Source organism: Mobula hypostoma, chromosome 3 (assembly GCF_963921235.1).
Source record: "Mobula hypostoma chromosome 3, sMobHyp1.1, whole genome shotgun sequence".
NCBI lineage: Eukaryota > Metazoa > Chordata > Chondrichthyes > Myliobatiformes > Myliobatidae > Mobula > Mobula hypostoma.
The window spans coordinates 102927194-102939363 of NC_086099.1; the positions used below are offsets into that span (position 1 = coordinate 102927194).

Below are 12170 nucleotides of genomic sequence, written 5' to 3' on the forward strand. Positions count from 1 at the left end.
TGCCACGGGCAGCAGTGGAGGCCAAGTCATTGGGTGTATTTAAGGCAGAGATTGATAGGTATCTGAGTAGCCAGGGCATCAAAGGTTATGGTGAGAAGGCAGGGGAGTGGGACTAAATAGGAGAAAATGGATCAGCTCATGATAAAATGGCGGAGCAGACTCGATGGGCCAAATGGCCTACTTCTGCTCCTTTGTCTTATGGTCTATGGTCTTATGTTGGATCTCGTCATTAAGGTCGATATTGGAGGACAGGTGACTTCCAAGGTACGGAAAGTGGTTCACGTTTTCCAGGGTTGTTTCGCCAAGTTGAATTGATGGTTCTATCCAATTTTTCCTCAATTGGTGATGGTTAATAGATGATCTGAGTCTTCTTGGAATTGATGGCAAGTCCAAGTTTCGTGTTGCACGGTTGAAGGCAGTCAGAATCTGTTGTAGGTGGTTTTCTGAAAGAGCTGCAACACTGTTGCCATCTGCGTATTGGAACTTGATGAGGGAACTCATGGATATCTTCATTTTGGACTTGAGACGGGCAAGACTGAGAAGTCTGCCATCTGTTCTGCAGACAATTTTGATTCTTGGGGGTAGGTCGTCCTTGATAATGTGGATGATTGTCGCAATGAAGATGGTGAACAAAGTTGGGGCAATCATGCATCCCTATTTTACTCCTGATCTAACTTGGAAAGGCTCATAGTTACTGTTGCTAACCATGACTGTGACAAGCAAGCCATTATGGAGGCTTCTCAGGATTCCAATGTACTTTTCAGGGGATAGGTGGATAGGACATCCCATAGGAGTTCCCTTGATACCGAGTCAAAGGCTTTGGTGAAGTTTTTCACGACATTTTTCTTGTAGTTGTCGCATTGTGAAGATCATGTCGATTGCTCTACATGCTGGTCTAAAACCGGCTTGTATCTCTGGAAGGATCTTCTCAGCTAAAGGCTTGAGCCAATTGTTCATGATGTGGGTGAGGATCTTCCCTGCTGTTGCTAACAGGGAAATTCCACGATAGTTTCTGCATTCGGATCGATCACCTTTCCCTTTGCAGATGGTAACAATTGCTGAGTCTCTAATGTCTACTGGTACGTCTTCATTTATCCAGATCTTGATGAGAAGTTGATGCAATTGATAATTAAGCAGGTTACCTCCAATTTTGTAAACCTCGGTTGGTATTCCATCGAGTCCAGCGGCCTTGTTATTTTTCAAGGTTTTTATGGCTTCCTTGACTTCAAGTGTTGGTATTTTGCTTAGGGAGTCTTCAACGGGCTGTTTTGGAATGTTGTTAATCACATTCCTGTCAAATGAGACGGTTTGATTTAGAAGATCTTCAAAGTGCTCCCTCCATCTAGAATTGATGTCAGCATTGCTCTTCAGGATGGTTGAACCATCTTTGCTTTTGAGAGGGACTTGACCGTGAGTGGATGGGCCAAAAATAGCTTTAGTTGCGTTAAGAAAGCCTTGAGTGTTGTTGGCGTCTGCTAGTTGTTGGATTTCCTGAGCTTTCTTCCTCCACCATTGGTTTTTCAGGTTTCAAGTGCTCTTCTGGACTGCAGCCTTGCATTCCTGATAGCGTTTCCTTTTGGTAGCCGATCGTTGGACATTTTGGAAGATAAAGAAAGCGTTTCTCTTTTCGTCAATGAGTTGTTGGAGTATTTTGTCGTTATCATCAAACCAATCCTGATGTTTTTTCGTCTTGAACCAAATTGTTTCTTTGCAGGAGGTGATGATAGCACTCTTCAATTGATTCCAGTGATCTTCTACAGATGGTGGAATTTGTTGAGGCATTTGTACTTGAAGATTTTGTTGGACCTTCTGTACATGACTGATGTCTTGAAGGATATCAACATTAAATTTCTTAAGTGTTCTGATTTTGGTCTTTGCTATTGGGCTGAATCTTCTTTCTCATGATGGACGAGATGAGTCGATGGTCTGTCCAGCACTCGTCGGCACCAGTAACAGCTATCAGTACATCTTGTTGGTCCCAAGATCGTACGATGATGTAGTCGATGAGGTGCCAGTGTTTGGAGCATGGATGCTGCCAGGAGAATTCGTGCCTGTTTTTCTGGCAAAATAGGGTGTTTGTAATCACCAGGTTGTGTTCAGCACAATTGGTGAGGAGGAGTGTTCCATTGGCGTTGACCTTGCCAACTCCTTCCTTGCTTATTATTACAGTCCAGAGCCTATGATCTTTCCCGACTCTGGTACTGAAGTCTCCCAAGAGAATGATCTTGTCGTTGTTGGGAACAGGAAAGGACGTGGTCAAGTTGGGCATAGAAGTCCATCTTTACTTATCTTCAGCGTCCAGAGTTGGAGCATAGGCGCTGATGATGGTGGCGTGTTGGTTCTTGACAAGTCAGATTTGCAGAGTCATGAGACGTTTGTTGATTCCCAGTGGTTGCTCTGTCAGCTTCTGAAGTAGGCTGTTTCGGATGGCAAAACCTATTCCATGGATCCTTGGTTGTTCAGGATCAAGTCCTGAACTGAGTTCATTAAAACCTGTGTGGATGAGTGTGTGCCTACAAAGACTTACTGTACATTCCCAAACTAAAAGCCATGGATGAACCAGGTGGTACGTGTCTGTTGAAGGCTAGATCTGTGGCATTCAAATCCAGCAACCCAGGTCTGTACCAGAAAACCAGCCATGATTCGTGGAGGGCTATTTCAAGGGCGAAGAAACTATTTCAAATGAGGTTGGAGGCAACATCGGATGTATGACAACTCTGACAGGGTTTGCAGGACATTACTTCCTACAAAGCAAAACCCAATAGCATGAATGGCAGCGATGTTTCACTACCAGATCAACTCAACAACTTCTATACCCACATTGAAAGGGAGAATATAACTACAGCTGTGAAGGTCCGTGCTGCACCTGATGACCCTGTGATCTGTCTCAGAGGCTGATGTTAGGCTGTCTTTAAAGAGGATGAACCTTCGCAAGGCAGAAGGTCCCAATGGAGTACCTGGTAAGGCTCTGAAAACCTGTGCCAACCAACTGGCAGGAGTAATCAAGGACATTTTCAACCTCTCACTGCTACAGGCAGAAGTTCCCACTTGCTTCAAAAAGGCAACAATTATACCAGTGCCTAAGAACAATAATGTGAGCTGCCTTAATGACTATCGCCAGGTAGCACTCACATCTACAGTGATGATATGCTTTGAAAGGTTGGTCATGACTAGACTGAACTCTTGCCTCAGTAAGGACCTGGATCCATTGCAATTTGCCTATCGCCACAACAGGTCAACGGCAGACAGAATTTCAATTGCTCTTCACACGGCCTTAGACCACCTGGACAATACAAACATCTATGTCAGGATGCTGTTCATCGTTCTCACAATCCTTATTGAGAAGTTACAGAACCTGGGCCTCTGTACCTCCCTCTACAATTGGATTCTCGACTTCTTAACCGGAAGAAGCAAGCAGCTGAGGAGTGAAAAAATCGGGTAGAAAAAGTCATTTTTTTTCTTTTAAACACAGCTCGGGGAGAAGGGTCTGCACTGCGCAGGCGCGTGACGTAGCGCGCCAAGGTTTAAAAAGAGAAATTTTCAATGGTTCTTGTTTCAGTCGAAGCAAGCAGCTGAGAAGGAGTGAAGAAATCGGGTAGAAAAAGTCTTTTTTTTTTTTAAAAACTGCTCGGGGAGAAGGGTCTGCACTGCACAGGCGCGTGACATAGCGCACCAAGGTTTAAAAAGCAGACCACCATATACAGCGGCCATCGTCGGAGTGGACTGAGTCAGAGTGGGACGGCTTTGGCTCAAACAGGCTTCGGCAAGAACAGGCAGAGGCCAGGGTAGGTTCCAGTAAGTTTTTTGTTCAGATTGTTTAGAGTAAGAGAATGCCAGGCAGGATGTTGGAATGCTCCTCTTGCAGGATGTGGGAAGTCAGGGAGCCCTCCGGTGTCCCTGACAACGACACCTGCAAGAAGTGCATCCAGCTGCAGCTCCTGACAAACCGCGTTAGGGAACTGGAGCAGGAGCTGGATGACCTGCGGATCATTCAGGAGAATGAGGAGATTATAGATCATAGCTACAGGGAGGCAGTTACGCCAAAGGAGCAGAGGACAGGAAATTGGGTCACTGTCAGGCGAGGGAAGAGGAAAGAGGAAAGGGCAGGCAGAGCAGGGTTCCCCTGTGGCCATTCCCCTCAACAACAAGTATACCGCATTGGATACTGTTGGGGGGGATGACTTACCTGGGACTAGCTGCAGTAGCCGGATCTCTGGCACTGAGTCTGGCTCTGCAGTGCAGAAGGGAGGGGGGAGAAAGAGGAGAGCGGGAGTGATAGGGGACTCGATAGTTAGAGGTGCAGATAGGAGGTTCTGTGGTCGTGACAGAGAATCCAGGATGTTTTGTTGCCTCCCAGGTGCCAGGGTCAAGGATGTCTCTGATCGATTGCATGACATTCTGAAGTGGGAGGGTGATCAGCCAGATGTCGTGGTGCACATCGGTACCAATGACATAGCAAGGAAGAGTGAAGAAGGTCCTGGACAGTAAGTATAGAAAGCTTGGTAGGAAGTTGAAAAGCAGGACCTCAAGGGTGGTAATCTCAGGATTGCTACCTGTGCTAGGTGCCAGTGAGGGTAGGAATAGGATGCTCTGGAGGAGGAACAAGTGGCTGAGGAACTGGTGTAGGGGGCAGTGTTTCAGATTTCAGGATCATTGGGACCTCTTCTGGGGCAGGTGGGACCTGTACAAGAGAGACGGGTTACACTTGAAACACAGGGGGACCAATATCCTTTCAGGGAGGTTTGTTAGTGCTATTGGGGAGGCTTTAAACTAGATTTGCAGGGGGATGGGAACCAGAGTGCCAGAGCTGACAGTGTGGCTGGGGTGAAAATAAATGATATTGAAAGTTTAAGCAAATCTGCTGATAGAAAGGTTGTGAGTGCTGGTAAAAATCTTCTGAGGTGAATATATTTCAATGCTAGGAGTATTGCGGGGAAGGCGGATGAGTTGAGGGCGTGCATTGACACGTGGAATTATGATGTTGTAGCAATTAGTGAAACTTGGCTACAGGAGGGGCAGGACTGGCAGCTTAATATTCCAGGGTTCCGACGTTTCAGATGTGATCGAGGCAGAGGAATGAAAGGTGGGGGAGTAGCATTGCTTGTTAGGGAAAATATTACAGCAGTGCTCAGGCAGGACAGATTAGAGGGCTTGTCTACTGAGTCCTTATGGGTGGAGCTGAGAAACAGGAAAGGTATGGCCACATTAGTGGGATTGTATTACAGACCACCCAATAGTCAACAAGACTTGGAAGAGCAAATCTGCAGAGACAGCAGGCAACTGCAGGAAACAAAGTTGTGGTGGTAGGGAATTTTAATTTTCCATACATTGATTGGGACTCCCATACTGTTAGGGGTCTAGATGGTTTAGAGTTTGTAAAATGTGTTCAGGAAAGTTTTCTAAATCAGTATATAGAGGGACCAACTAGAGGGGATGCAATATTGGATCTCCTGTTAGGAAACGAGTTGGGACAAGTGACAGAAGTCTGTGTAGGAGAGCACTTTGGTTCCAGTGATCATAACACCATTAGTTTCAATTTGATCATGGACAAGGATAGATCTGGTCCTAGGGTTGAGGTTCTGAACTGGAAGAAGGCCAAATTTGAAGAAATGAGAAAGGAATCTAAAAAGCGGGGATTGGGACAGGTTGTTCTCTGGCAAAGATGTGATTGGTAGGCGGGAAGCCTTCAAAGGGGAAATTTTGAGAGTGCAGAGTTTGTATGTTCCTGTCAGGATTAAAGGCAAATTGAATAGGAATAAGGAACCTTGGTTCTCAAGGGATATTGCAACTCTGATAAAGAAGAAGAGGGAGTTGTATGAAATGTATAGGAAACAGGGGGTAAATCAGGTGCTTGAGGAGTATAAGAAGTGCAAGAAAATACTTAAGAAAGAAATCAGGACGGCTAAAAGAAGACATGAGGTTGCCTTGGCAGTCAAAGTGAAGGATAATCCAAAGAGCTTTTACAAGTATATTAAGTGCAAAAGGATTGTAAGGGATAAAATTGGTCCTCTTGAAGATCAGAGTGATCGGCTTTGTGCGGAACCAAAGGAAATGGGGGAGATCTTAAATAAGTTTTTTCCGTCTGTATTTACTAAGGAAGCTGGCATGAAATCTATGGAATTGAGGGAATCAAGTAGTGAGACCATGGAAACTGTACAGATTGAAAAGGAGGAGGTGCTTGCTGCCTTGAGGAAAATTAAAGTGGATAAATCCCCGGGACCTGACAGAGTGTTCCCTCGGACCTTGAAGGAGACTAGTGTTGAAATTGCGGGGGCCCTAGCAGAAATATTTAAAATGTCGCTGTCTACGGGTGAAGTGCCGGAGGATTGGAGAGTGGCTCATGTTTTTCCGTTGTTTAAAAAAGGATCGAAAAGTAATCCGGGAAATTATAGGCCGGTGAGTTTAACGTCAGTAGTAGGTAAATTATTGGAGGGAGTACTAAAAGACAGAATCTACAAGCATTTGGATAGACAGGGGCTTATTAGGGAGAGTTAACATGGCTTTGTGCGTGGTAGATCATGTTTGACCAATCTGTTGGAGTTTTTCGAGGAGGTTACCAGGAAAGTGGATGAAGGGAAGGCAGTGGATATTGTCTACATGGACTTCAGTAAGGCCTTTGACGAGGTCCCGCATGGGAGGTTAGTTAGGAAAATTCAGTCGCTAGGTATACATGGAGAGGTGGTAAATTGGATTAGACATTGGCTCGATCGAAGAAGCCAGAGAGTGGTGGTAGAGAATTGCTTCTCTGAGTGGAGGCCTGTGACTAGTGGTGTGCCACAGGGATCAGTGCTGGCTCCATTGTTATTTGTCATCTATATCAATGATCTGGATGATGATGTGGTAAATTGTATCAGCAAGTTTGCTGATGATACAAAGATTGGAGGTGTAGTAGACAGTGAGGAAGGTTTTCAGAGCCTGCAGAGGGACTTGGACCATCTGGAAAAATGGGCTGAAAAATGGCAGATGGAGTTTAATACTGACAAGTGTGAGGTATTGCACGTTGGAAGGACAAACCAACGTAGAACATACAGGGTTAATGGTAAGGCACTGAGGAGTGCAGTGGAACAGAGGGATCTGGGAATACAGATACAAAATTCCCTATAAGTGTTGTCACAGGTAGATAGGCTCGTAAAGAGAGCTTTTAGTACATTGGCCTTTATTAATCAAAGTATTGAGTATAAGAGCTGGAATGTTATGATGAGGTTGTATAAGGCATTGGTGAGGTCGAATCTGGAGTATTGTGTTCAGTTTTGGTCACCAAATTACAGGAAGGATATAAATAAGGTTGAAAGAGTGCAGAGAAGGTTTACAAGGATGTTGCCGGGACTTGAGAAACTCAGTTACAGAGAAAGGTTGAATAGGTTGGGACTTTACTCCCTGGAGCGTAGAAGAATGAGGAGAGATTTGATAGAGGTATATAAAATAATGATGGGTATAGATAGAGTGAACACAAGCAGGCTTTTTCCACTGAGGCAAGGGGAGAAAAAAACCAGAGGACATGGGTTAAGGGTGAGGGGGGAAAAGTTTAAAGGAACATTAGGGGGGGGCTTCTTCACACAGAGAGTGGTGGGAGTATGGAATGAGCTGCCAGATGAGGTGGTAAATGCGGGTTCTTTTTTAACATTTAAGAATAAATTGGACAGATACATGGATGAGAGGTGTATGGAGGGATATGGTCCTTGTGCAGGTCAGTAGGACTAGGCAGAAAATGGTTCGGCACAGCCAAGAAGGGCCAAAGGGCCTGTTTCTCTGCTGTAGTTTCTATGGTTCTAAGACCACAATCTGTGCAGATTGGTGATAACATATTCTCCTTGCTGATGATCAAAACTGGTGCACATATGGAGTGTGTGCTTAGCCCACTGCTCTACTCTCTGTATACACATGACTGTGTGGCTAGGCATAGCTCAAATACTGTCTATAAATTTGCTGATGATACAACTATTGTTGGTAGAATCTCAGGTGGTGATGAGAAGGTGTACAGGAGTGAGATATGCCAACCAGTGGAGTGGTGTCACAGCAACAAACTGGCACGCAATGTCAGTAAGACCAAAGAGCTGATTGTGGACTTCAGGAAGGGCAAGACAAAGGAACACATACCAATCCTCATAGAGGGATCAGAAGTTGAGAGTGAGCAGCTTTAAGTTCCTGGGTGTCAGAATCTCTGAGGATCTAACCTCATCCCAACATATCAATGCAATTATAAAGAAGGCAAGACAGCAGCTATACTTTATTTGGAGTTTGAAGAGATTTGGCATGTCAACAAATACACTCAAAAACTCCTATTGATGTACCGTGGAGAGCATTCTGATATACTGCATCACTGTCTGGTATGGAGGGGCTACTGCACAGGACCGAAAGAAGCTGCAAGGGGTTGTAAATCTAGTCAGCTCCATCTTGGGTACTAGCCTACAAAGAAACCAGGACATCTTTAAAGAATGGTGTCTCAGAAAGGCAATGCCCATTAAGGACCTCCAGCACTCAGGGCATGCCCTTTTCTCACTGTTACCATCAGGTAGGAGGTACAGAAGCCTGAAGGCACACACTCAGTGATTCAGGAACAGCTTCTTCCGCTCTGCCATCTGATTCCTATATGGGCATTGAACCCATGAACACTACCTCACTTTTAATATACATTCTGTTTGTTGCACAATTTTTAATCTATTCGATACAAGTATACTGTAATTGATTTACTTATTTATTATTTTTATTTTATTTCTATATTATGTATTGCATTGAACTGCTGCTGCTAAGTTAACAAATTTCCCAACACATGCTGGTGACAATAAACCTGATTCTGATTAAATAGCGAAGAAGAGGTAAAACTACGGAGGGACCCAGTAAAGGAATGGGCTGGTATTTTGGATAGGATATGTTCCTATCAATATATCAAGGGAAATACTGAAGTACAAAACATGATGGTGTTGATGGTATTAAATAATGTACTGGTTGGGCACAGGAGTACATTCAGCCAGAGACTCATTCCACCGAGATACAACACTGAGCGTCATAGGAAGTCATTCCTGCCTGTGGCCATCAAACTTTACAACTCCTCCCTTGGAGGGTCAGACACCCTGAGCCAATAGGCTGGTCCTGGACTTAATTCCTGGCATAATTTACATATTACTATTTAATTATTTCTGGTCTTATATTGCTATATTTATACTCTATTCTTGGTTGGTGCAACTGTAACAAAACCCAATTTCCCTCAGGATCGATAAAGTATGTCCATGTCTATCTCTAAATGCTGAGCTATAGTCGATGAACAGCATCCTGATGTAGGTTGTTTGTTTTGTCTAGGTGGTCTAAAGCCATGTGAAGAGCCATAGAGATTGCGTCTGCCGTTGACCTATTGTGACGATAGGCAAATTGCAATGGGTCCAGGTCCTTGCTGAGGCAGGAGTTCAGTCTGGACATAACCAACCTCTCAAAGCATTTCATCACTGTAGATGTGAGTACTACCAGGTGATAGTAGTTAAGACAGCTCACATTATTCTTCTTTGGCACCTGGACTGGGTTAACTGTAATGGGCCCTTTTTATTTTATTTTTTTCCTTTTCTTTTTCCTAATAACTGTTTGATAAAGCTGAAATTTATAAATATACTTTCTTTATAATTGTTTGCAATGTACAATCTGTTATTTCTTGCCAATGAGTAATTGCAAGTGGGCAGCACTTACACAAAATTTGTTCAGATTAAGGTGCAGGTGCTCAAAACATTCCAGCTCTCCCGGTCTGGTGTGACCCAAGTCAGATAGACCCTAGACATACGGAGTTCAAAAAAAAAGAGGGTTTTCTCACTGCTGAGTCCATTGGTTTGTTAGTCAGGGGCTAAGCAGCCCTGTATCAACAGACACCCAGTAAAAAAGGGGAGTTGCAAAAGTAAATTGGCCAGAACTCAACACCTGTGAGCACAGTATCAAAGTCCTGGCAAGAATAGCCGAGGTCCTATTTTGGTGTACAATTTCATATACTAAATGCCACTGCTTTATTTCTCATATTTTTGTCCCATTTTGAAATTTTACAGGGAATCAGTGTTTGCATTTTTAAACAGCATATGGCTAGCAAACCAATGAAGAGTAAACTCCAATTAGTCAGCACATGACTGAATACTTCCTTTGGAGAATTCTGACTTCCAGTATTATGCTGGACATTATTCTCCATACCAGAGACAAAAACTGCAGCTGTTGGAAATCCACCAGAAGTTGCCTGGCCTGAGGGTTTCTATCAGTTTTTGCTACTCTATATACAGCTTATTTTACAGTAAAGATAACCAGGTAATTAGGAAATTACTGGCAGCCATTTTTTGGAGTTTCTCTATTTTGTCAAGCAACTATATAGTTGCTTTTCATTATAACTACTTACCTTTGTTGATGTCTGCTTGGGTAAATTTTTTAATAGGTCCCCTAATTGAGATTTGAACCAAATTGTCAGTTTTCGACATCTGCAGTCGTCCAACTGTGGGGTCTTTGGTTATAACAAATGTGAGCTTTTCATCATCGGAATCAATGTCTGTAGCTCGAAGATGCTGTTGCGTTATTACTGAGACAGAACCTATATTTAAAAGAAATAACTTTGTTAAAGAATCACAATCTCACCTGATCAGTTACTATTTTATTTTGGATTATGCAACAAAAATGCTCTGTTTTCTAAGGTAATCTCAGTGCTTCTGGCTGTTTTAGAGGAAGTGGTTTTTGCACTTTGCTCTGATATGAACTAAGACAGCCCCCTAAGAAACAAGAATTCATTCATACCTTTCTACAAATAGTGGAAAATTAACATACTGCTGAATTCATGGCAATAATCCATTCTACTGAAAACTCATTTGGTGAAATTCCATCTGATTATAATATGCTTAAATGGCATTTTATTGTAGCCAGGCAGAAAAAGTGGGAATGATGGTTAGACCACAGATTGAACACTGTGTACAGGGAACTTTTTTGTATTCAATATTTCAAATCATATTTGAGTAAACTTATGTATATATTGTTTGATTACATATTCTTGTTCATTTAAATAATTAAGGGTTATATGTAAAAATCCATTAATTGCATACATCACACTACCATGTGACATGTGTGCCCCACTAAAAGTAAACTCGATCTACACCCATAACTTTGAACTCCCATGCTTCATTTGAATTAGTTTAATGTTTAAGTTACAAAATGCAATATAAACTATGTGTGATGACATGCACAATGTAGTTTTACATACAACCTGTAATTAATTAAATGAATAAAAATGTTACAGTATTGAAGGTGCAGGGGAGATTTACAAGGATTTTGCAAGACAACAAATACTTAGCTATGTGGCAAGACCTGGAGAGGCTGGTGGGGAAACGTAACAGAGGTCCCCGGAGGGCCGAGATACAGTAAACGAGACAGTCCTGTTCAGAGCTGTCAAAATTCAAGCAAATCTGTTTAAAAGTGGAAGTAGTTGTTGAGGGGAGATGAGGAGAATGTTTTCCCCTCCCTGGATGGATGTGGGACTGCAATTCAGAGTTAAAGTGTGGTAGAGGCAGAAATCCTCACTAACACCTGGATCTGTACTTGAACTCTGACCTGCAGGCATGGAAGGTGGGATTAAGTGGAAAAGGGTTTTGACCAGTTCAGACATAATGGGATGAATAGACTCCTGAGTTGTAAATTTTCAGGGATTTAATTGTTCTTATGTTGGCACTTTCTCCTTTGCTGAATGGCTTTGAACCAATACTATGATGTGACTTCATTCTTCCAAGCCCCTTACAGCTCCTTGCTCAAACAGACCAAGGCAGGCAATGGTCATAAAGTACTCAGCATTACAGTAGAGTCCAATCCCATGGTCATCTTCAGGTTTCAGATGAGATTCAATGGAAACTACAGTTGACTCTTCCCTGACCTATCCACCTACCAGAGACAAACTCCACAGAAGTCAGGTCGATTGGAAATGCACTATCCATCTGCAATAATCTACTAACATGTATTTATAAATGGAAATGAAGGTACCCATTAAAAGCAAATCCTTATTTAAAATACATTGATATGGATAATCATCAACTTTACAATTTAATGGCTTAGATTGTCAGATCTTCAATTCCAAAACTTACCCTCAGCAAGAAAATGACCATTGAAAAAATGGAGTTAACACTATTTGTCTGAAAATTCCATCAACGTTACTGCAGACAATACAACTTCAC

At 42.9% G+C, this 12170-nt stretch overlaps 1 protein-coding gene across 5 annotated transcripts in view; it reads right to left on the reverse strand.

The window, feature by feature from the left end:
• The window catches only part of fras1 (Fraser extracellular matrix complex subunit 1), a 594524-nt gene that overhangs the window by 124688 nt on the left and 457666 nt on the right, over positions 1 to 12170 (reverse strand). For all 5 annotated transcript variants that reach the window (XM_063043539.1, XM_063043540.1, XM_063043536.1 and 2 more), the window contains one exon: positions 10361 to 10549. In XM_063043539.1, the coding sequence (XP_062899609.1) occupies positions 10361 to 10549 (189 nt within the window). The remainder of the gene's footprint in view (positions 1 to 10360; positions 10550 to 12170) is intronic.